This window comes from Bactrocera dorsalis, chromosome 5 (assembly GCF_023373825.1).
Source record: "Bactrocera dorsalis isolate Fly_Bdor chromosome 5, ASM2337382v1, whole genome shotgun sequence".
In the NCBI taxonomy this organism is placed as follows: domain Eukaryota; kingdom Metazoa; phylum Arthropoda; class Insecta; order Diptera; family Tephritidae; genus Bactrocera; species Bactrocera dorsalis.
In genome coordinates, this window is record NC_064307.1 from 17067560 (window position 1) to 17093513 (window position 25954).

The 25954-nt window shown below is 33.3% G+C and overlaps 1 protein-coding gene across 2 annotated transcripts in view; it reads right to left on the reverse strand.

Moving 5' to 3' along the window:
• The window catches only part of LOC105222472 (mucin-4), a 136077-nt gene extending 110876 nt beyond the window's left edge, over positions 1 to 25201 (reverse strand). Inside the window, exon 1 of one of the 2 annotated variants that reach the window (XM_049456897.1) lies at positions 24600 to 25201. In XM_049456897.1, the coding sequence (XP_049312854.1) occupies positions 24600 to 24734 (135 nt within the window). In that variant the 5' untranslated portion in view covers positions 24735 to 25201. The remainder of the gene's footprint in view (positions 1 to 24599) is intronic. The other variant, XM_049456896.1, reaches the window with a different exon arrangement.
• Between the last annotated feature and the right edge of the window lie 753 nt (positions 25202 to 25954).

Here is a 25954-nt window from a genome sequence, read left to right on the forward strand (position 1 = left end):
GCCACGTAAAAAAACACCCCCAATGAAAACTAACAACCAGCCTCGGATGAGAGAACCCCATTTTGATGACGACCATGGCAAACGAAATAAGGACTATGATTTGAGGGCATGCACCTGGAATGTCCGGTCCCTTAATTGGGAAGGTGCCGCTGCCCAGCTGGTAGATGTCCTCGTAAAGATAAAGGCTGACATCACCGCCGTCCAAGAAATGCGATGGACGGGACAAGGACAGAAAATAATCTTACCACTCTGATAAATTCCAATATCCTGTTGGATGCTATGATGAAGAGATGTGATCAAGATTCGGATATATAGATCCAAGGACTTTGATCTTATATTTACAGCTGTTGTACAGACTAGAATAAGGTGCGCATGAGTTTCCGGCTTCGTGCCGCAAAACTAGGAGTTTGGACAAGATGTCTTACCCACATATTTAGGTGCTTCTTTTACTGGCAATGCTCGGAGTAAAAAGCCACAAGTAGACGAGATTTGTCTCTTGGAAAATTAGTTAAACTTTACAAATTGGTGAGGTTGTAACTACCAATCAACCACTTTTTCTGGCATATGTTGTGAATATTTTTTTCTATCCACTTCCTGCTTTAAGGTATGGGGATCAACCGCTATTCTGGGTTCCTCACTTGCAATCCTGAGGTCAGCTGCAGAGCAGACAAGCTCGTTATTCAGTTCATCTCTAACTACGCATTTCTGACCTGTCACTGAGATAAGATGCACTCGGTTGCGAACTGAGTCAGCCATTCTATAAACTCGTGTATTAGAGGTCTAAGAAGTTGTGGCTGTGCAGAGATTACTTTAAATTTAATATTTGTAGAAATGCTTGGCGCATAATATTTGAATACAAGTAATACAAATACGAAGGCTTGAGGAGATATCAAGTATTGTATTTTTCTTACCCGTAGCGTTTTTCCGAATATTGTCATTTTAATAAATAATTAAAAAGAAATTAATTAATTTAAGTCTGAAACAAGAATTCGATAGCAGTCGTCAAAGTGTTAAAGCTGATTACAAAATAAATAAAATAAGCACAAAACGAAACTGAAAAAAAAAACAGTTTTTGCTCTCGAATATTTTTACACATAGCAAATTTATACGAATACCGCAATTTAATTGAACATCAATTAAAAAACAATTTTTCAATAACCAAAGTCAGAGCCCTGATTGTATTAAATGCCAATGTGGCTTTAATTTACACGCCTGCTTTGTTGTTTTTTTGCCTTCTGTTTGAATTTGCCACGCGTTTCTTAATCAAAAACACATTCAATTTCATTATTGAACTGACTGAATCAAATTAATTAACGGTATTTTTGACGCCGCGTGCAATCGGAGACAATTAATTGCTGAGCTAAATGGAAAATATCACAATGACAATAAATATAGAGCAATTAAATAACGATACAATAAAAAATTGTTGGGAAAATAAGCATTTTAATTGACAGTAAATAGAATGGAGGTTATATTTCTTATTTGCTTTTGTTTTATTTTTTGTTTATGGGGATGTGATAGACTATATGTAAATAGAAAATACAGGAGAGAGAGTTGATGTTAAGAAAAAAGTTGGAGATAAAGTGAAGAGCGCTTTTTATCTTAAGAATTTGGATATTTTGAAGTTCTCGACGGAAAAGCAGGGCTGAATATATCAAAATTAAAAAAAAAACTTAAGAGTATTGAACATATAAAAAAATTATTATTATTTTTAATTAATTAATTTTTAATTTTAATTAATTAATTAATTTTTTTTTTAATTTTTAAAAAACATTTTTGTTTTTCATTAAATTATATTATAAATTATAAGTATTTTTTTATATTCAAATTATATCAATTAATTTTTTTTTTTCAAATAAATAATACAATATATTCCAAAAAAAGTACGGAAGTCGATGCAAATTTTGATCTTTTGTAGTTCGTGGCAGAAAAAAATTCTTAAAATTTACCGAGAAATATAAATAAAAAATAATATATGTATGTATGAGTTTTTTAATTTTCAAAAATTAAACTAAACCCGTTAAATTAAGATTTTTTAAATTAAATTAATTTTTTAATTAAAATTTTTTTTCTAAATTAGAATATTATAAAAAAATTCTGAAGTCAAGACAAATTCTGATAAAGAAAAAGTGCCGAAGAAATAAAATATAATAAAAAAATATATATTATATTAATGTGAAAAATAAATATTTTTAAATTAAAATTTAAATTAAAAAAAATAATAATTTTTATTTCATTAATACTTTTTTTCAAAACTAAGAAATTGAAATTTTATAGGAAAAAATACTGAAATCTATACAAATTTAAATAATTGAAAATTAAAAAAATAAAATGATTAACAAATGAATTTAGTTTTGCCTACTAAAAATGGTTAACTATTTTGAAATATATTTTAAGAATATGCATGTATTGAAAATGTTTGGTTAAAATTAAGATTTTAACTAGGAAAATATTAATTTCCTCAAAATAAAAGCAAAAAACAAATTAATTAAAAAAATTAAAAAAAAATTATTTTTTTTTTAAATTAATTAATTAGTTGATTATTTTTTTAAAAATAATTTGGATAAAAATTGAATTTTTTTAAGTTAATTAATTAATTAATTTTTTTTAATTAATTAATTAACTTAAAAAATAGATTAAAACTTGTTTTGAATTAATTTTGTTTTTCTTCTTTTCATTTTTAAAAAATTTAAAATTTGTTCATTAATATTTTTCATTTAATTAAAAATTATTATTCTACGTTTAAACTCAACCGAGTTATTAAATTGCTTACTAAAAATCACACTCTTTACAGTTATAAACTTTTATGGCAAAAATCACAAAAAATACATAAAATTCTAACAGTAATTTAGACGGCGACCACACGCTTGTAACGTTTGCGGTTTCAGTATTCTTAATTAATATTCATTTGTGTTGGTAGCGATATTTGCATTCATTACGGTAGACACTTTAAATGAAACGGCGGTTCGTTTATGATGTAATATTTATTTACTACTACACACATATGTATATATTTGTGCTTTATGCGCAATAAATCACAATAAATTTGCCAGCGAACTTATTGTTTTTGTGGCACACCTACAACTGCAACGCTATATATACATAAGCAAAGTGAAACTAGGGTGGGTTAGTTTTTTGTGCTAGTTCTTACATTACATTTTATTATGATTAGAAAGCGTTAAAGAAAAAATATAAAAATTGTACCAAAAAAAATTATAATTTAGTCCCACCTTAATAAATGAAAAAAATGTACTCTTATCCCTAAAACTATTTCATACAGTTTTTAAATCTACTTTAAAGTTTATTTGAATTTTTTAATACAAAAATTTAGAGCAGCCCTAATAAATTAAAAACTAAAATAATTAATTTTTCTGAATACTTCTAAAACTAAAAATAAACCAAATGTATTATGTTATGTTTGTATTATGTTATAAATATATTATTGATATTAATATGGTTATCTAAAAAAATGTAAAATTAATTACCTTTTTATAAAAAATTTTTGTAAGCAAATTTATTTTTTAATTTTCCAAAGGCAAAAAAAAAATAATTTTGCAAAAAATATTTTCAAAAAGTTTTTTAGTACCACCCTAATAACTCCCACATGTGCGTTGGCGTACAGCGGCGTGTGGCGTTTTTTCTGTCATTTACACCTGCGTCAATTCAAAATTCTGACAAAGTGATCGCCACCGCCACTTGTTAGTAGCTCCCCCTACCACTATTGTTATTGCGCTGGTAGCCAGCGGCAAGGTGGTTTCGTAATTGAAATAACACTGACAGCGAAAAATCAAAAGAAAAAACAGCAATAATATGACAGCCAATTCAGTATTTACACATGAAGTTGCGTGCGACTGGGCATGCGTGAGTAATTTAAATAAACATTAATTCTTTTCCAATACTGCACTTGTCTATAGCTACTATAAGCAAATGTATGTATGTCTATATGTAAGAGTGCGCATGTGATTGTGCTATCGGTTTTATTACTATTACGAGTGTTGTCGTTGGCGATACGTGACAATTGAATTTTTCAATTTGCTTATATAGACTTTCAATTAACGGAGATTTTCGAGGTGGTGGAGAATATGTTTCCACAGACATATGTTAGTATGTAGGTGTAAAGATTGTGTATAATTCAAGACTTTTAATTTTTATGGATAAAAATATAATAAAAATGTGATATATTCTCAATAATTAAAAATTTCTCATACATTTTTTAAAACATTAGGGCGAACCAATTTATTTCGAAAAAATTACTAATTTAATTTGGTGACCTCAATTTTTTTATTTATGAAAACGGATTAAATAATTGAGTCACGAATCTTTTCAACGGTGGTTTTGTTGGAAAAAGAAAATTTTCATAATAATTTTGAAGAATGTTACGCAATTGGCACCTTTTAGTCTGATAAAACCTAGAATCCGACACGATTACGTATACTGCCATTAGAATAGAAGATTTTCACGATCGTATTTACATAAGTGCTGAGTTCAACTGGAACCGATAATTATATATTCTCCCAACATCTTTGAGAATTTATGAAAACTTTATTTCAATATATTTACTACTTTAACATCGAGACTCACTGAAATTCCCATAATCATTATAAGGAAAACCCATTAATATCCCCTAGCTTACATCGGTTACCAATCATTTAAAAGATATACCTGTAGGCAGTACAGGGAAAGTAATAAAACTAAGGCGATGTAAAAAAAAATTATTGAACCAATAATTACAAATTTTTAAAAAACTGGGTTGTAGTTCGGCTGTTGTAGCTTTGGGATGGCGACCTTGATTAGGTAACTGTTCACAAGAAAGGCGGTGTGAACCGGGGCGTTGTCGTGATGCAACTTCCAGTCGTCTGCGATGTTTTGTTGGAACCGGTTGACCCTTCGGTTGAGTCTCTTGAGGACTTCCACGTAAAACTTGGCGTTGACGGTTTGTCCAAGAGGAACAAATTCATGGTGAACGATACCTTTGATGTCAAAAACGACAATGAGCATTGTTTTCACTTTGAATTTGCTTATTCTTCAGGTCCTCATCAGAGGTCTCTTCCCGGCCTTCCAAAAAGACCTGGTGCCACCGAAACTCACCACTTTATGCTAAAGCAACATTGATTGATCATATCAAACGTCTACGACGCGCATAGAAACACGTCGCGTGTGTCCCCCATTTCCCCCCTCTGAATCTGTCACTGTCTATATGTAAGCTTAATACATATTTCAAACATTTTATATAGTATTATGATTTTTACGTTTGGGTGGCATTAGAGCAAGTATATTTGAACAATGCGTTATATTGAAGGTGGGCATGGTCATTTTGATATTTTCATATCCAAAAATAAAATGATGGTGTAGATATACCCACAAACTTTTGCTGAGAGAGTTAGTTTCCAATGCTATTGGAATAGAATATCAAACCCACCTGAGAGCAAGATCACTTTTACGTTCAAAGCTTAATTGATTTCCGAGCTATTGCTTATTTAATATGTTTCCGGTCATGATAATGAACTTATGCCGTTTGAAAAATCGTCCTATAGTTTGTTTTAAGGCGTGATAAGCAACCTTTAGAGAACGAAATTGCTAACAAACCCCTACATCAGCTCCAAATGACAAAATACGAAAAATAATTATATTACGCATTCACTTAAATGACTTTTGATCAACATTTGTATATTTTTATGCTCGGATAAACTCTTCTCCCATATAGAAAAATTGCCACGTAGTTTGTAACACACTGAAGAAAACGTCTTATATGTAAAAATAATCAGCCTGATGAGCTGAGTCGATTTATGTTCGTCTGTTTGTCTACACTTTCTCCCTAAGGAGCTGCTTAGTTGTCAGAATCGCTGATTTTGGACCACTATAGCATCTGGCTGCTATACAAACTGACCCGTCGAAATCAAGTTCTTGTAGAGAAAACTTTTTCATTTGACACGATATCAGCACGAAATCAGTACGGATTATTGATAAAGGTAACAGTACAATCTCCGAATTAGAAATTAGTCAGATCGGACTACTCTAGATTATAGCTCTCATACAAGTTGACCGATCCAAATCAAAGTCTTATATGAAAAACTCTTTTATTTAATGAGATATTTTCACGTAATTTGGCACATAATAATGCTTAGGGCAACGCTACAATCTCCGAACATATTGTTCAGTTCGGACTACTCTAGCTTATAGCTTTCATACAAAGTGTCCGAGCAAAATCAAGAAAAAAGATATTTTATACCCTTTTATGCTATAAAAAAGCAGATGTAAAGGGTGTTATATCATCTTGGCAGGCGAAGTTACCGTTTTTTTCTTGTTTGTTTACTTAACCACACTTTTGAAATTTTCCACTGAGAAACGCACCTCTGGCTTGCCCTTTTTTATCATCCGTATGTTTAAATTTAAATTTATTTTTAAAACATTAAAAATACACACACATGTACATGTATATATGTATATATATAATATATATGTATATATATAATATACATATATATTCCAGATATCCGCAAAGGTAAATTCACATTTAAAAGCAATTTGCGAATTAAGTCGTTTTTATAATCTCCAAAAATAACTCAATTTGCAATAAACAAGAAATTAATTTCGTTGCTGCGCTTACGGCACCAGAGCGCGCCGCGTTGCCGTTAATGCGATTATGAAATGAATTCCCAGAGCGCAGCAGAAATGCAAATGGCCCGACTGCAATGCAATTTGCAACATGATGCGCTAAAAATCGTTGACATTTTGACAGTTTTGATGCGACAATTTGTGTGGCGGCGTCGCCTTTATGGCCACTTCCATGCAGCGCGTTGCTGTTGTTGTTGCCAGCACTATCTCCACACATGTACATGTACAAATGTATATATGGTATATGCATATGCCGCGTGTGGCGCATAATCACTTTACAGTTAACTTGCGGTTGCTGCCGCAGTCAATTGCAAAAAGTGATTGTCACTCGATTTGCATGCAGCGCGAGTGGCAACACCGCCGTCACTGCCACTGCCAACGATAGCGCAGACAACAACCATACACATGCATATTTATAGTATATACATATGTGTATGGGTTTGTGTGTTCGTGTGGCAGTCGCATTGCGAATTGTCATTCGGCAAAAAGTTTTTAATTGCCCAAATAATGGGAGCAATGAACCGCAATGATTGAGTGACTTTGCGTGCAAGCGACTTTGGTGAGGTGGGTGAACTGTGGGTGGGTGGGTGTATCGGGTGGTTGTTGTTTGCTAGTGTTGTGGTTTTGGCATTATTTTTCTGATTTTCTGTGTGGATTAGAATTTCAGATTTTGTAATAATTTATGCTGAGTGACGTAAGCAAACAACTGTTAGATACAAAGGTTGCACATAACTTATAAGTGAACTAAAATATAAACAAATATACATATGTACATATATATTCTTTTACAAAAATATTTTTAAGTCCTCAAAAATTTGCATTAAATTAATTTGAGTTATATTTTTAATACACTACTGCTTCGGCTTAGCTTTCTTTGCTCTTTTTTCGCAAATTAACGGTACCTTATGTGACTAAAATTGCCAAAAATAATTTAAATTGCTTGCTTTCATTTTCAACAGCGTTAAAAAATGTACTCTGCTATGCATATCATATATATTTACATATACATACATGCATACATATGAAAATACTTACATGCATATAAACATATATACATATACATGTGTACATCTAACCCCAGTGTCCAACTCACGTTTTCCCTTTCAACGCGGCACTTTAAGTTCAACTTCCTCATATTATACATAATTAAGTGAATATCTCTGCTTTAAAGTATTAACGTAATATCCGCTTAATTAGTACTCGTATTAGTGGTTTAATGTCAAAAACAAAAAAAAAAAAAAAGATATTAAGTGACAAAAAACATTTTAATTGTATCATTACTTAATTAACTAATGCAAATACATGAGGGCATTCACAGTGGAGGCAAAATAGTTGAAATTAAATTTTATGTCTTATGCTTTATTTATTAACTTCGGTTGCATCGAAGGTATAATACCCTTTATAAATACAAGATATTTAAACAAAAACTTAGTTTTGCTCATTTAGTTTGTATGACAGTTATATGCTATAGTCGTCCTATCAGAAAAATTTCTCTGGAGATTATTGCGTTATCTTAGACACTATTCCTTGCCAAATTTCGTGAACCTACCTCGTCAAATGAATACGGTTGCGAATATCGATCGGAACCGAAATATGAGCAGATTTTTGATGCAAAGAGGACATGTGCGGGACATGTTTCAGGTCGATATCTCAAAAACTAAAAGACTAGTCGCATATATGTTTACTGACTGTCTGTAAATCTGATGAGAAGACAGATGGATGTGGCTAAATCGATAATTTACATATATAATTTATAGGATTTTCGACGTTTTCTTTTGTGTAACGAACTTCATGGATAACTTGATATACTCTGCTCAGAGTATAAAAAGGAGGCTTGGAACATATTATATAAAGATTGTCCCTCTTCCACACGTGTGTAATAACAAGTTAGCCAAAATATGCATATAATTTTTCAGTACTCTCTTTTGAACAGATCACGCGTAAGTTGTGTCACGCTGTCATGTTATTTTTGTTCGGTATCGTTTGGTATTTCATTATGAAAAGACTTACGCCTGGGTAAAGTTTGCAAATGGTACAACTTTATTAAGAAATTTCACGTTCTGTAAAGAATGTGTATTGCGCACTTCGATCAACTTATGGTCAACATAAACGGCCCACTGAGCATACTATTCGCTACACCATCAACTATTTTGAGACCCATGAATTATTTGATAACATCGTAGGTAACCGATTAGATGCCTGAAATAAAAGCTCGTGAAGAGTCGATTTGGCGTCATTCGCAGCAATTCGGACTGGTCATATGAAACGACTTGGCGACTTTTACTACGATATCTTAAATTGAAAGTGCACAAAATATAGCTAGTGCAAGAATCGTTCGAGCTTCCAAGCTTCTCTCTACGGGCTTTTGAAAAATTTCAAGAAAATCCAACATTTTCGAGTTTTCTGTGGCTTTTTTCAATGGGTATGTAAACCAGCAAAATTGCACCATTTGAGACGAAAAGAATCTGAAGTAATTGGAGAGGTACCATTTTTTTTTTGCTGCCAAAGAGAAAACGGTATGGTGTTGTATTATGTCCCGTTGGTAACTGAATATTAGATGACTGAAAATTTCGTGATTTACATACGTATTTGGTTTCACCAAGATCTACCATTTCGAGGGCTTGCTCAATGGATTAGTGAAATATTACTTTCAGATAATTCACGTTTTCGGACGGGTCGATTGCTTCGAAAATACATAGCTCCGTAACTTTTGCGTTGTGTAAAGTCTATTTTGAGAAAAATAAACTCACTTTTAGCCATAAATATTTACTCTTAATTTTAATATCAGAAATATAGGAAAAACCCAGGTATTTATGGTAAGAGAGCTGGTACTGGTCACTGTTGTTTGGAAAAAAGAATCTGAAGCACTTTATTTTTATGTTATAAGAAAATGTAAGCCACAATCTACTATTTGTGCTGTGGTTTGGTTCAAGCAAATTTTTTCATGATGTTATTTCGGGTTCAAAAACCATATGTAAACTATTTCTCGAGATAATTACTGAAATTAATCATCAAAAAAGTATTGGCTTATAGGCGAATAAGTCTGAATTTTTGTCTAACTTCGGGAACTAAATTTATACTTTGAAACAGTTCTGGCTAAAAGCATCGGAGAGTCAGTGTTTAAGTAAGAGCTAGAAAAACAATACTGACGCAGCCCACATATGAAACATTAGAGGTCCAGCATGATATCGTAATATTCTTTTAAGGCTTTTCAGGTTATGAGCACTATACACACTCTAAACAGGATAAGTAGTACAATATGATACCTGAAATTTACACACATTTTTGTCAAAACATTATTCGTTCCGAAACTTTATAGCTCATCGCTGTGAATACCGCTAATTCATCTATTGTTTGCCCAACATAACTGACAAATTGTATGCGAATGTGAAGTGAAATTTTATAGAAAAGATGACTCGCTTGATTTCCGCTCATTAAGTATGCAAATTTATTTTGCCATTTAGCCAAAAACGGTACATTGTTGTTGCGACGCAGAAAATTAAACGAAAACTCACAAGTAAACGAAATTTCGAGGGAAAATGGCAGAAAAGTGTGGAAAGCTGTTTGGATTATGTAATAGAAAGTGGGGATATTTGTATGAAAAGCAAAAAAAATATATATATACATATGTATGTAAAACAATATTGTCAGACTTGCAGCGTTGCTAAGAAAAGCAGAGGCAATTTTAGGAAAAAAAAACAAAAAAGAAACATCTAAAATAATTTAGCTCGCTAAGTGGCACACAGTGCGACATATTCGAAACTGTGTTAATAGCGGTTTTATTTGTTTCGAACACGGTCTTAAATGTTAAACATCTGCTCTACTTTTGGGAGAACAAGTGTTTGAAACTAAGTACATATGCGCATGCTTGTCGATAGCGTCATACTTGTACAAAGGCGGGTCTGTTGTGTTGCACGTTCTATTTGTAGGTTGTTAAGCATATAATGTTAGCTAACTAGCGTTCAAGCGACATTTCAATGAAGCAAATTTGTTTTATGACTCAGAAGGGGGGCGGTTAAGATGTAACAATTTCGTTTGCTTCATGTTTTTGACACTTACATATATAAAAATAAGTATTAGGTAGAGCCAAAAAAAGTTACATTTTTTCCTTTGTTAAAGTGATAATTTCGTTCTAAATATTGAAAAGAAAAAAAAAAACAAAATATGGAAAAGTTTGAGCTGAAGGATAGTTTTTTGAGAAGTTTGTGAAAATTATCTTTTACTATTTAAGGTTGTACTTTGATCTCGAATAGCTTTTGAACGAATTGACTTAGCAAAAATTCATTTTAGACCATTTTGGAAGATCGTTAAATTCTCTACAAAACGATCTAAGAAGAACAAAATTTTTTTTTGACGCACCCTTATAAATATATATATACATTAGGGCGGATCGATTATTTTTTCTATAAAATCGTGTATACGGGAAATGTCCTATGGAGCATTTTGAACAATTTTGCCTAAGAGACAATGGGTCTAAAATAGGTTTGGAATCTGCAATTACTTAGGCGAAGTTTGAAAAATCTTAATAATCGGTTGTATGGGAGATATAGTTGTCCGCTCTGGCCAATTCTGACAAATGAACAATATAATGTCAAAATGCACGTATTAAATTTTATTCGAATATCTCAACAACTAAAGAACAAACTTTTAATGTCCCTAAAAAAATTCACCATAAAAAACGCTGCCTCGAAACCAGTTTCAAACCCACACTTACTTAGGCAAAGTTGTTCAGAATGATCCGCAGAACATTTGCCACGCGCGAGATTTTTCCATTTGTTTGGTTCCCTGTAAATCGACCCGCTCTAATATAGCAAATATGTAACACTCATTATAACTTATGCGTCTGGGCACACTTTTACTGCTTTTGGGATAAGCAACACGGACATATATAAACTATATAAATATATACATACATGCAAACGTATATGCATATAGTATAGTATAGTACACTTAGCATCTTAAGCCTCATGTAAGCACATTTGCATGCGTGCTTTCAGAAAACAATGCCTTACAGTTGAACATTTGATGATTTCCGCGCCTTGTTTGGCACATTTCCGCCACTAATGCCGCCGCCAACAACACCAACAACATGCACAGCACTATGACAATTTGTAAATGCTAATTTTTGAGCGCTAAAACTTATTTGTTGTAAGTAGTTATGAGTTCGGCATACGCATTTATGACTCGCCAAGGTTGCCAGTGTGTCTCAAACTAGCTAATGATCGGCGTTTTTCAATCAAATGTCAAGTGTTTGTTAATTCATCCGTCGTATTTACTTAACAAAGCCATTATACGCATTAGAAATAGGTTTTCCAATTTCATTTTACATAAATTATTTACATCGCATAGCATAATATTCACTAATCTGCACCGACATGCGCACACCTTAATATGTCCGCATGTAAATATTGCTTACCGAAGTGATCAAGAAGGGTACAAATATCTAATGTAAATATATTTTGAGTGATGATGTCAGTTCAATATCTCAAATATTTACGGTTTATGCAAATATTTTATTGGAAACTAATGTGTGCGAAAAAGATTAAAGCCAACCGCGAGATATTTACATCAGGAACGGATGGAAACTTTACATGGCAATGCCCTTAATAGTATTTACACTAGCAGTATGTTGGCTTAGACCTTATTTGCTTTTTGCACTTTTTTCAATATTATTTAAGTGATTATCCGGAGTCAAATGACAACTAACTTTCATACATATTTCTTTATGTAAATAGTTCTTCATAAAATGACCAACCAGTTTTTTTTTTATCTGATTAAAAATCGCATTATGAGCCACCAAAAGCTACCGAGTTTTGTGAAAGTAAATTTTTTATGTTTAAAACCCGGCCTTTTTATCTATTTTTTATTTTTTTCTCCTGCCCAGATCATTGTACAGACAATCTATTTCAGAAAATAATTGTTTTTTAGGTTTCCTCACGGAAAAGATGTTAATTGTTGCAGCAGTGGAGAACCTTTTTTTGGAGCTCAGGAAATCTCTCGAGGAATACTAAAATTTAAAAACAGGTGCAGTATATTTCAAATGCTTCGGTGTACACTTTCTTCCCTAATTCTCTATGTCCAGTTGGGTATGTGGTTTACTCAAAGGTTAAACAAGTTTCAATCACCAAAAGCACTTAGGAAAGTTATATGTGCTCAAGCAGACCGACTCAAACGGCTCGACATTACAATGTCTTCGATAGGTCAGGGTAGGTTAGATTAGGTATAGGATTGATCCAAAATCGATGGATCTGACTTGGACAAATATTTGTTCTTTGTTTTACACAAAAACTCTCTAAAATGCATCATCTTATAGATCGATGAAGCGTTTTGAGTTTACTACAATTCATAATACGCCAGCCACTTCGCTGGATTCTCCAAAGTTGTGTTTACGCCAATATTTCAATCACACATTTACCAGTCTGCGACAAAATGATTCCACCTCGGCTTTCTTCATGACGCTTTGGCAAAGAGCGCCGGACAAAATATTTAGTTTTAACAAGTGTGTACCTTTTGGACAGTGTCCAGTCAAAATACCTACTGCAAGTAGGTCGGAGGACCTCTAACGGTTCACTTTGGGTCAGAACAATCTCACAGCGCTCATTAGAGTACAGAAGGTTCAGCGCTAGAGCGCAAAAAGACATCGGACAACTGATTCGTTTTCAACCGGATGACATTGGGTAAAAGTGCCCTCCCTAGAAATCTCATCGGCTTTGCAGTTTCCGACAATTCTGCTGTCATCGCGCAGCTATAAAAGTCTTATATGAAAAAACTTGAAGCCTCTGCTAATGAAGCCATACACTCCTTGACTAGGTTTGAGCGCCCAGTCAGCGAGCTCAAAACTTGTATAGGCACTCGGCTATCAGAGCACACTTGACGGTAGCAACATCTGTTTGTAAGAAGCTACAGTGGTCTGGAAGTCTGAAACTAGAGTTGATGGAGTGCTGCCGATGGTAGACTCCACCTCTGACTCTCCCTTAACTTCGATTCATACGAAGAAGCAACTCATCTCCATCGACTTCGACCCGCCCATAAATACATATATCGCTGGTGTGTGAGCAGGGAAGAGATCACAGTTTAAGGTTCCGCGATTCAGTAATCTAGATTGTAAGGAATGGAATCGAAGTACTGGATCATTTCAATGTTCCCCGGCCTGGGACACCTCACAGACCCAGTTTTCCTAGTAATAGTTTGTATTGCAAAAAAATCGGTTTTTCTGGCAATAAATTGATGTTGATATATACTAAGAAATGCTGTTAAGTATAAATTTGTTGGTTGAAGCTTTGAAACACCAAGTTCTACTGATCACTTATCATCACTATTATTAGATATAAATAAGTCGAGAGAGAACAGATATATCAAAGGAGATAATAGCAATAACTTGTATCGCTACAAAACTGAAATCATACTTCATCACATTCATTTCCGAAAACCGCAACAATAATCAAGTCTTTATGTCACATAAATCGCGCTTTAACTTCATGAAATAGTATCGTGTCTGTGCAATAAACTAAAATTAGCTTGTAAACTAATATAAAGCAACGCTGGCATTATGCAACTGAAGGCATCTCGGTATTGTATATTTAAATAAATAAATAAATTTCGAAACAAAGGTTTTTCAGTTAACTGAAGCATGGCAATTAACATTTAACACTCTGCTCCGAAATTAGCAATAATTAGAGTTTTGCATTGAAAACGGCAAGTGAATAGAAAACTATGGAAAAAGCGCGTTAAAACTGAAATTATATAAATTTCTGTGAACATCGGCGGTGTCAAGTGCAATGTCAAATGCTGTTATAATACATATATCTATGTATTGTATGTACTTGTTGTTGTTGGAGCGTGAATTTGAAAAGCGTTTGCGAATAATGGCATTATTATTGTAGTTGTTGCCGTTCGTGTTAATATCATGTATACGCAAAAATAAATCATTGAACTACAGCTCGTAAGTGGCCTCTATGCGACCGACCTATGTTCGTTCATATATTGACATTGGTGAGCAAGAAATGTTTGGTTGGCAAAAATTGCAAAATATGTGATATTTATATGGCATCAAATTAGAGAAAATATAATTTTTTAAATTTTTATGGATGCAAATTTATAAACTGCAAGTAATTATTAAAGAAGTGTATTTTTTCATTTTTGTTAGTTCTTTACTTACATACATTTACTTAAACCATAAATCAAAAAATAATAAATAAATAAATAATAGTGAATATATAAACAAAAACAATAAATAATATTTGTTGAAAAATTTACTTTATTCTAATTAATTTTTTTTCTCCATAACCTAAAATTTCTAAATTTTATTTACCCTAAACTAAAAACCTATAAAATATGAGCTTAAGTTACAAGGCATTAATAGCAATAAATCTTAACTAATATTGCGCTTAAGATAAGATTTAGTTTAGATTTATTAAAAATGTATTAAAAAGCTAATCAAATTTCATATTAGAGTTCAAAGTCTGAGAAGTTTTCATAAATCAAAATAAATGGTTAAAATTTGCCCCCCGCTAGGCTTCAAGTAATAATTTTTTTTATTAGCGGATTTTAAGAGAATTTTTATTTGAATATTAATTAAATATAATATATCATAAACTAGGTAAGATAAAAATCAAGTTTCTAGTAAAATGGCTGAGAGTCAATTTGCCGCGTGTGAATATCGCTTAGTGAAGATTCAACTATTTACAGAGTGGGAAAACATCCATTCCAAATTAGACATGGAGTTTGAATTTGCTGTTAGGCTAAAAATTAAAATCAAATATTTCATGACAGCGAAAGCAAAATAAATGGGTGTGAAAAAATCAATTCAGTTTGACAATCGATAACTTTGATCGATCTTCATTGCAATCCGCTGCAGAACTGCCATATTTTTAAACAAATTTGCTCTTCGAAGAATAAGATTATATTTTTAAATATTTTTTTGAAACTTTTTTTAATTCTTGTGAAGTTTAGTATGCTATTAGAAACTCATAAGTCATAATGAGGAGGATCTCACTGTAAGCAAGCAATTATAGCCTGCTTTGGTAGTGCTACTTAACCTCAATAATCGAAATACTTTTTCCTGATTAAAAACTTTTTAGGCGATGAAAGCAGTAATCAGACATTTAAAAAATCTTATGAAATCCATTTTTATAAAAATTCCTAGGAATAAGTTCCTATTTAGAAGCGATTATACATATTATATACTTTTCTTTTATTATTTTCAATACTAATAATCCAAATAAGGTCTGAAATTTAAGGTAAACTCCTTAAAATGGACTTCTTTCTCGACAAATTTTTTTAGTTTCTTCTGATAAATTACACTACTTTACTGTCATTTTTGAAACTATTATGTTAGATGCTGTTTCTTGCTAATTTTGGGTTGATAAAAGATTGTAAAAATTTCCTAACACGTCAGTTTTTTTGTGTTGTAGTCAAGGGGTGTAGGGGTAAAACCACAACCATTTACTAAAATGTCAAAAATAGCTGAAGGTAATGAAGAATTTTTGAATTCAATATCTTAATATATAAAAATCCAGTGTCCGTGTGTATGTCTGGATATTCATGAAAATTTGGCATATACATGTAATTCGGTCCAACTTAGATGATAGGATAGCTTACATCTCAATTTATACTCGCAATATTATATTATTGCAAATTATTTGTATTATTTATTAGTACAAAAAGATTCTAACAGATGGCGCTATGTTAAAAATACAATCACTTTATATAAGCTACAATTTTTAAATATTCTGCTTTCTCAACATGTAAAATTTAGCAACGACATGAACCTACGGTTATTTTCCAATTGGAAAAGTGTTATGCAAAGCGTATAAGCAAATAAAGAGAAGGGTTACCAGCACAATAAGTTTAATTAAATTACAAATTTACGAATGAAATAATTCTTAGCTCAGTTAAGGTCACTTCATTTCCTTCCACCTGTGTTAATCCAACATCTTGCAGTGAATATTTAAATTGGACAGCGTGTGTATTTCACCGAATAAAATATTCTGCAAAGAGCATGTGAACCACAAAAAACGACACTAACCGAATTTTTTCACTCTTTGTCAAAAAAACTGATATGTATGATCAATTCGCAAAAACACTATTATACACTGATATTCCATGCTATTTTACATGGAACACGTCAGCTAAAAAATGGGAACCACGTAAAAAGGGAGAACGACATCCTTCAATTGCAGGCATATTTAAAGCTAAGACACTGGGACGACTTTATACTGTACATCCAAAACAACGTGAATGCTTTTTTCTGCGTTTATTGTTGGTAAATGTTCCTGGACCAATCTCTTTTCAATTTTTACGAACAGTTAATAGCCAAGTGTTTAGTACATATAAAGATGCATGTCATGCGTTGCAACTTTTAGAAGATGACAGACATTGGGATCTGACACTTGCTGATGCTGCTTTAACGTCCTCGCCGAGTAATATTCGTCAACTATTTGCCATTATTTTGACGACATGTTTTCCAACACAGTCATCTACATTGTGGGAAAAATATAAAAACTACATGACTGAAGATATACTCTACCGACATAAACAAACGAACCACTCTACAAACTTAGACTTCACACAAGATATGTATAACGAAGCATTATTAATGATTGAAGATTTATGTATTATGATCTCAAGTTTACCACTTAGTAATTATGGTATTCCATCTCCTGATCGCCCAGCTACAGACTTAGTAAATAGTGATTTACAGCGAGAAGAACAATTTAATAATCGTGATTTAAATACATTTGTTACTAACAATGAACCATTATTAACTGAAGAGCAGAAGAGTATATGCAATCGAATTATGTTGGCTGTTAATGCCAAACAAGGCGGTTTTTTCTATTTAGATGCACCAGGTGGGACCGGTAAAACATATTTGTTATCTTTCATTCTTGCGAAACTACGGTCACAACATAAAATTGCATTAGCAGTTGCATCATCAGACATAGCTGCTCCTTTGTTGGATGGTGGGCGGACAGCACATTCCGCTTTCAAGCTACCATTAGATATTCATAACAATCCAAGTGCAATGTGTAATATCAAAAAAAGAAGCGGAATGGCAGCAGTGTTACGGAAGACTTCGATCATAATTTGGGATGAGTGTACTATGGCTCATAAACATTCACTGGAAGCATTAAATATGCAGACTATGCAGAATTTAAACAATAGTAACAGACTTTTCGGTGGTACTATTTTATTACTCTCTGGTGATTTTCGGCAAACGTTTGCCAGTTTATTCCTCGCTCTACTTTTGCAGATGAAGTTAATGCATGTCTAAAACAATCAATTTTATGGAGAAATGTTGAAACACTCAGACTGACAAAAAACATGCGAGTACAACTCCAAAATGATCCAACAGCACAAGAATTTTCTAAACAATTACTGGATCTTGGAAACGGTGAAATATAATTTCATCAAGATACTCAACATATTAGATTGCCAGATAATTTCTGTACTGTTTGTTCAAACTAAAAAAATGAACCGATTGAGAGTGTCTTCCCAGATATACTAAATAATGATGACTGGTTTAGTAATCGTGCAATTTTAGCAACGAAACATGTTGATGTTGATCTGATTAACTACCAGATACGACAATTATTACCAGGTGATTTCGTGTCATTTAAGTCTATCGATGCTACTGTAGAAGAAAACGAGACAGTGAATTCCCCAATTGAATTTTTAAATTCTTTAGACATATCAGGAATGCCACCACACAATCTACGATTGAAAATTGCATCACCGATTATTCTACTGCGTAATTTAAACCCTCCTAAACTATGCAACGGCACACGTTTGGTGATCAAAAGAATTACTGGAAACGTTCTTGAAGCAACTATTTTGACAGGAAAGTTTAAAGGAGAAATTTTTTTGTTACCACGTATTCCGATGATACCATCCGATTCTCCCATACCATTTAAAAGGCTACAGTTTCCCATTCGTTTAGCTTTCGCTATGACTATAAATAAATCTCAAGGCCAAACAATGTCTATTTGCGGATTAGACTTGGAAAATCCATGTTTTTCCCATGGGCAATTATACGTGGCGTGTTCACGAGTAGGAAGACCATCAAGTTTATTTGTATTAACAAATGACCGATTGACCAAAAATATTGTACATCGATTGGCGCTTCATTGAACATTAACTGTGATTTATTACGATTAAAGACATTTAGGGTATATACATATATCAAATAAAAATATTGAAAGTATTTATTAGATAAATATGTTTTAAAAATGTTATTTTAATTTGTGTTAAATTTTGTCTTTCAAATCCTTCTTGAATCACTCAGCCACAGCAACGCGTGGCCGGGTCTGCTAGTTTGTATGTATATTTGTAACGGGGTTTTCAATGGGGACGCTACAAAAGTAGACTGAGCGCTACGTTCAAGTTATGATCGCCATAATCGTCCTTTCGGAAAAACGACTGATCGTCTAGTTGAAAATTTGGAATTCACAGGCACAGTACAAAATTTTTACGTGACAAAAAAGTGTCTGTACATAAGATCTAGAATATTGCTGCCGCAAATTAGTCTCTCAGACGTCATTATGAAGTGCTGTGCATCTCTGTGACGTCGTTGTAGCAAATTTTGCAAAAAGATATTGACCTACATTCTTACAAGATCCAATTGATCCGGATTTTCATCGAAAAATTATCTTCAGTGATACGGTTTATTTCTGGCTGTATGGCTTCGTCAATATGCAAAATTGTATTACGAAAAAGTTACGGTTTGGGCCGTACTTCTTCCGTAATCATCAAGATTGGCACGTTCTTGTGAATCGCTACCGCTCAATGACAACCGAATATTTTTGGGACGAATTTGATATTATGGACTTGGACAATATGTGGTTCCAACAACAGAATGTGTTATTTCACGAAATGACCCAGTCAATTGGTCAAAGTCATGGTTTATGCTAACAAGCCAGTCACGATTAATGAACTTCGTACGAATATCAAAAGTGAAGTTGCAACAGTATCTGTCGATTTATTGATTTATTATATCATATCGCGTTTCACATTGGTAAAACGCTTGGAAGTTGGCCTAGATTATTACACAAGTTCACGCTCTTCGGTGGTTACTGGAACAGCACTTCGCACAAAACTCGGTCTTCTCAGTTAAGATCCATTTCTGGCTTAATGATAGCGTCAACATATCCAATTGTCGCTATTGAGGTAAGATAAATCCAGGTGTGGTTCCGGAAACGCAATTGTTTCCCTAAAAATCTGCCTTTTGGTGGGTATTGTGGCGTCCGACGTCATGGGATCATATTTATTTCGAAACGAGGCAGGAAATGCCGTCATCTTCAATAGTGAGCGTTATAAGAGGAGATACACCGACTTTTACCCCGGTATTTGACAAAATTGACTATACTTCTCTATTTTCACAAATAAATCTTTCTCTCCAGGGAAAAAAATATAACTTTAAAACCAATTTAAATGGAATAAAGCCGTTTTAAGGCTTTAAAAGCGACTGCTAGTCACTACAGTCAACCAACTTTTTCTAATGTAGTTATAAAGGGTGATTTTTTAAGAGCTTGATAACTTTTTTTTAAAAAAAAACGCATAAAATTTGCAAAATCTCATCGGTTCTTTATTTGAAACGTTAGATTGGTTCATGACATTTACTTTTTGAAGATAATTTCATTTAAATGTTGACCGCGGCTGCGTCTTAGGTGGTCCATTCGGAAAGTCCAATTTTGGGCAACTTTTTCGAGCATTTCGGCCGGAATAGCCCGAATTTCTTCGGAAATGTTGTCTTCCAAAGCTGGAATAGTTGCTGGCTTATTTCTGTAGACTTTAGACTTGACGTAGCCCCACAAAAAATAGTCTAAAGGCGTTAAATCGCATGATCTTGGTGGCCAACTTACGGGTCCATTTCTTGAGATGAATTGTTGTCCGAAGTTTTCCCTCAAAATGGCCATAGAATCGCGAGCTGTGTGGCATGTAGCGCCATCTTGTTGAAACCACATGTCAACCAAGTTCAGTTCTTCCATTTTTGGCAACAAAAAGTTTGTTAGCATCGAACGATAGCGATCGCCATTCACCGTAACGTTGCGTCCAACAGCATCTTTGAAAAAATACGGTCCAATGATTCCACCAGCGTACAAACCACACCAAACAGTGCATTTTTCGGGATGCATGGGCAGTTCTTGAACGGCTTCTGGTTGCTCTTCACCCCAAATGCGGCAATTTTGCTTATTTACGTAGCCATTCAACCAGAAATGAGCCTCATCGCTGAACAAAATTTGTCGATAAAAAATTTCGAACCGAACACTGATTTTGGTAATAAAATTCAATGATTTGCAAGCGTTGCTCGTTAGTAAGTCTATTCATGATGAAATGTCAAAGCATACTGAGCATCTTTCTCTTTGACACCATGTCTGAAATCCCACGAGATCTGTCAAATACTAATGCATGAAAATCCTAACCTCAAAAAAATCACCCTTTACATACATACATACATATACATATATGTATAAATATGTATGTATATACGAGTATAATACAATATTAGAAATGCATACCAATGCATAGGTGTATATGTATTTGCATATATTAGTACTTCTATTTAGAATTGCAGTATTCACACAGCCACAAAAAACAGGCAAAAAACGTAACAAACAAAGACCGGAAATTGCAGTGCAATAACTTCTCAAAGTCATCAATAACCCGCAACAAACACGCACACACACACGCACGCAGATGTGCAATGCCAGCTCCGTATGCAAGTGCAAGGCCACACAGAAAGGTTCAGCCACAAGCGGGTGTCTTCAAGCTCACGATATATTTTGTTTGTGGGCTGTGTTTGCAGGGCGGACAGCCATATTTCCGCTTGACTTGCAATTTGGGGCACGTTAGTGGCTATGTGTGTGTGCGTGGTGCAATGAATGCAGTTCAACATGCCGAGCTGCCAATGAAGCGCTATTCAAATAGTGAATTATATCCGTATGCTCCACGGCGGCAATTGCAGTGTTGCAAGTTGCATTTGTGGCATGTCTAGTCCTTGTGACGCCTAGTCAAAAGCACAACCTTTTTGCTTCCCTGCAGTAAGCCAGCTTTAGCGGGCGCTTGTTTTGTTTGCAAAGGAAATGCTGGCGTTAGAAAACATGTGCGAGTGGTGGTGGTTGGTGGTTGGTGAACTTTTTGGCTGTTGCAGTGGCAATTGTTGTTTGAAAGTTTTTCGGCTGCAGACGATTTATCAAAACTAACTACGTGCCTTACTGTGCGGGCGCAGTCATGTGCAAAAAAGATATTTTGTTGCACTGTTTGGTAAGTTTCGTTTTTATGATAGCATCTTTACGCTTGGTTTAATTATAAATATTTTAAATGAATTTAGTTCTTCAAGTGGAAATAACTAGAAGTCTATTGAAATTAAAATTTTTTGGAAACAAGAGTGTTTGGGTATAGTTGTTGTTCTCAGCTGGCGCTAAGACTTCGTGTGCCCCTTTTGTCTATGCCACAAAAGTGTCGAATGCACCGTTTCCTTGAATAAAGACCTCTTTATTACTAAATACCAAGAAAAATAACTAGTAAATTCAATACCGTTTTATATTTAGCCCAAACTAAGTCGTCTGTTTTAATTAGAATATAAATAAATCGCACTGACAGCCTTGTATTCCTCAGTTGCTATTTTTACCACTTGGTGTTCCACAAGTTCAATTATTTAAAGCATAGTGTTCCATAAGTTCAATTCTTTATAGCCTTGTGTTCCACAAGTTCAATAATTCATAAATTTGTGTTTCGGAAGTTGAGTAATTCACAGATTCAATCTTCAACTTTTTTCGAGTTCACTCAGAGACAATTCATATACAAACACATACTTTCTAAATATGATTATTTTATGATATATAGTAAGCTTCGTCTGATTTTACAGAGCTTTGGGAGTTATACTTTTCCTAACCTTTTTTGAAAATATATTTTGTTGCTATATATTTTAAGGTCGAATTTGGTTACCAAAAAGTTCCGCGTCATACTTCGATTTGGTTTGAAGATGGGAAGAAATAACTTTGTAATAAGTAGTCGAATATAGCGGCATTTGAGCGGAATTACAAAGGTTAGGTAAGGTTAAGAGGTCAAAACCTCGACAGATTGTGGTACCTAAAAACTCCTATATAGCGGAGCATAAGACCCTTATAAAGGGACAAAGCGCTTTGAGCCCATCACAAATTTGTTGAATAGGCTAATGTCAGTTTTGGCTAAAGTTTTCTGGTTCACCGCACGTAAGACGACTGAGATGTTGCAGTTTCAGGTTTGCAAAGGCTGGAAAATGGAGGAGAAGTGCATGTATCTTTCCCTCTCACCCTTCCCCATACAACTTTGAAGTTTAGCGTCCGGCAAGATTTTTATTTTTATAGGATGAATATCTATTGAACAGTGCTCTGTAAAAACTCCTACCAAAGCGGTAAAATGAGCTTTGCTCAAGGCAAGTAGTTCAGCAGATCGCATGGGCTCCACGCTAAGTCAAAAGGATCTCATAGTTGTATAAGAGCTAAGCACGCGCGAGGTTCAGTTTTGGAACGCAATAAGCCAATGGAAACGCAACTCGGTCACATTCCCCTCAAGCTACTAGGTAACTCATAAGAATTTGATTTGATAATATTAATTTTCTCAAAAAGCTAGTAACAGGCTTTAGGAATATCGGCAATTTGGCGAGTAAATAAAAATTATGATAAGCTAAATAGAGTTCTTGTTTGCAAAAACAGAAAGAAAGTAAATCACTTTCGTTTCGACTTCATTTCTTTAAGTAAATGTTTACTACTTTATATTCCTAAGATTTTGAGATATCGATTTGAAATGCTTTATAGGACCATTTCTTTCCAAGAAGCTGCTTCTGTGTCCAAATTGCCGATATTGGACCAATATTGGATATAGCTACCTTATAAACTAACCGATCGAAATCCGGTTCTTGCATGAAAAACTTTTTTATTTGTCAAAGTATGTTCACGGAATTTGGCATGGATTGTTCTTCAAGGCCAGATCCAGATCGGTGACGATAGCTACTACGGATACTTATCCCTCAAAATACGGCCTTTGTAAGGGAGCTTTTATCTGTGAACTGCTTCGATGCGGCCAAAATTAAGGGCTTTTTACACATAAAAATACACGTACAAGTAACGGTATCGCACTCGAAAAGCCTCAATTCTTGCACACAGTAGTTTTAGTTGCAGTGTCTTCGTATATATGACATAATCAATTTAAACCCTACTTAGGGTGTTTCCAAAGCCTAAAAGTTTTTTTCGAAATTGAAATTTGAAAGTCAACGTGTAAGTTGAATGGGCGACATGCTCACATAGGTGAAAATGTGTGCGTAAAAATATGTGTCAGCGCTCACAAACAGTTGTAGCTTAAATTTAATAGTCCAACAATTACCTTTTACTAGAGACAAAACAATTAAAGACACTGAAATCGACGCAGACACGGCCGACATTCGCTGCCACAATAAAATTTTCGCTGATTTTTATCTACGAGCGAGCTGTAGACACTTAATACAAATGCTGTCTGCACAATGTACGAGTATACACATGTATGTACAAGTATGAATATGTGTGTGTGCTTGTACTTTTATTTACTCTAATTGAAAGTTAAGTCAAGTTTAACACACAAGTGGACAAACACGTGAAGAAAAGGGCCAAGGCCGCGAGCAAAGCATATCTCGGCTTAAGTGTGACACAAATCGAAAGCCAGTTCGCGGCAGCGCCACGCATCGACCACCGACCGTCGACCGACCACCAGCCAACACTGCCGCACAATTAAATCGTAAAATAAACGAAAGACAACAAAAACACGAGGAAAAAAAGCGTTTAAGAAAGTTGTGAAAAAAGCGGCTATGCCCACATATCTCCAGCATACTTATGTATATGCACAAAACAAACAACAACAACACTTATGTGTGCCACAAAAACACGTTTACGGCTGCGCTTCTGCGACACTTATACGCCGTTGCATGTACATACATATGTATGGGTGTGTGCGCACTTTCGGTGGCAACTCACCTGAAAGATCATATAACCCGAATCGTACATCCAAAAGTCCTCCGGGGTATGACCGGGTTTGCTCAGCTGTATGGCGAGACAGCGCTGTAATATCAGCCGACAACGTTGCGGTCCACCAGGCGATTTCGTACCCATTGTGTTGCTGTTGTTGTAGTTGTTGACGATGAAAATATTGTCGCTTTATGATTTAAACACTGCTGTTAAGAATTTACACTTGAATATTTATTTGCACTTTCCTCTTTTTCTCTTTATATGTATGTGTGTGCGTGAAATTTCACTTTCTTAACATGAGGGTTTGGGGGGACTGGCTGGCAGTAGCACTTTTTGCAATACAAAAAATATTTGATTTGTTTTGTGTTTTATGTCGATTTGGGTATAATTTTAAGGGTTATATTTTGGTTATATTTTTGGGTATATGAGTATATTTTTGGGTATATTCTTAGTTTTTATTTTAAATTAATTTTTCTTTTAATTATAATTTCTTATAATATATGCTTTAAATATTTTCAAATATTTTTCTTAAATTATTGGTCACTTTTTAACTATATTTTCCACAATATCTTTTTTAAAATTTTCCCAATATTTGTTTTTTGTTTTCAATAATGTTTTTTGTTTTTCAAAAATAATAATTTTTTTTAAATAAAAATTTTTTTTATTCAAAAATAGTTATTTTTTTAGAATAATTTTTTTTTGTTTTAATAAAAAAACTTTAATATTTATTTATTTTGTTTTTAAATATTTGTTCGAACTTAACCGAAAATATTTTTAAATGAGTTTTAGTATGCTTTAAAAATTATTTTTTTTTTGTTATAATTATATGTCGTTTTGAAATAATTTTTAATACAAATTTTATGTATTGTAGTTTTTGTATTTTGATTTTTTTTTCAAAATATTTTTTATTAAAATTTTTTTTTTAATATTTTTTTCAGTTGTTTTTTTTTTATTTTCTGCAAACTTTTTAAATTTTTGTTTTTTTTTTTAATAAAAATTGTGTTTCTTATGTTTTCAAAATTTGTTAAAAAAATTTTTTTGTTTGAAAATTATTTCTACGTTTTTGTGTAATATTGCTTTAAAGAAATTTTATTTTGCAGATTTCAAAATTTTTGTCGACTTTTTTAAATATTTGTTTGTTAAAATTATTTTTTAAATTTATTATTTAAATAAAATAATTTTTTAAATAAATTTTTTAAGATTTTTAATAATTTTTTAAATAAATTTTTATGATTTTTAATAATTTTTTCAATAAATTTTTTATAATTTTCAATAATTTTTTCACTTCAACTCACTCGTTAAATTCGTAATTATTTCAATTCTTCGTCACAGATTATTTTTTTATATTGACACACTTACATATG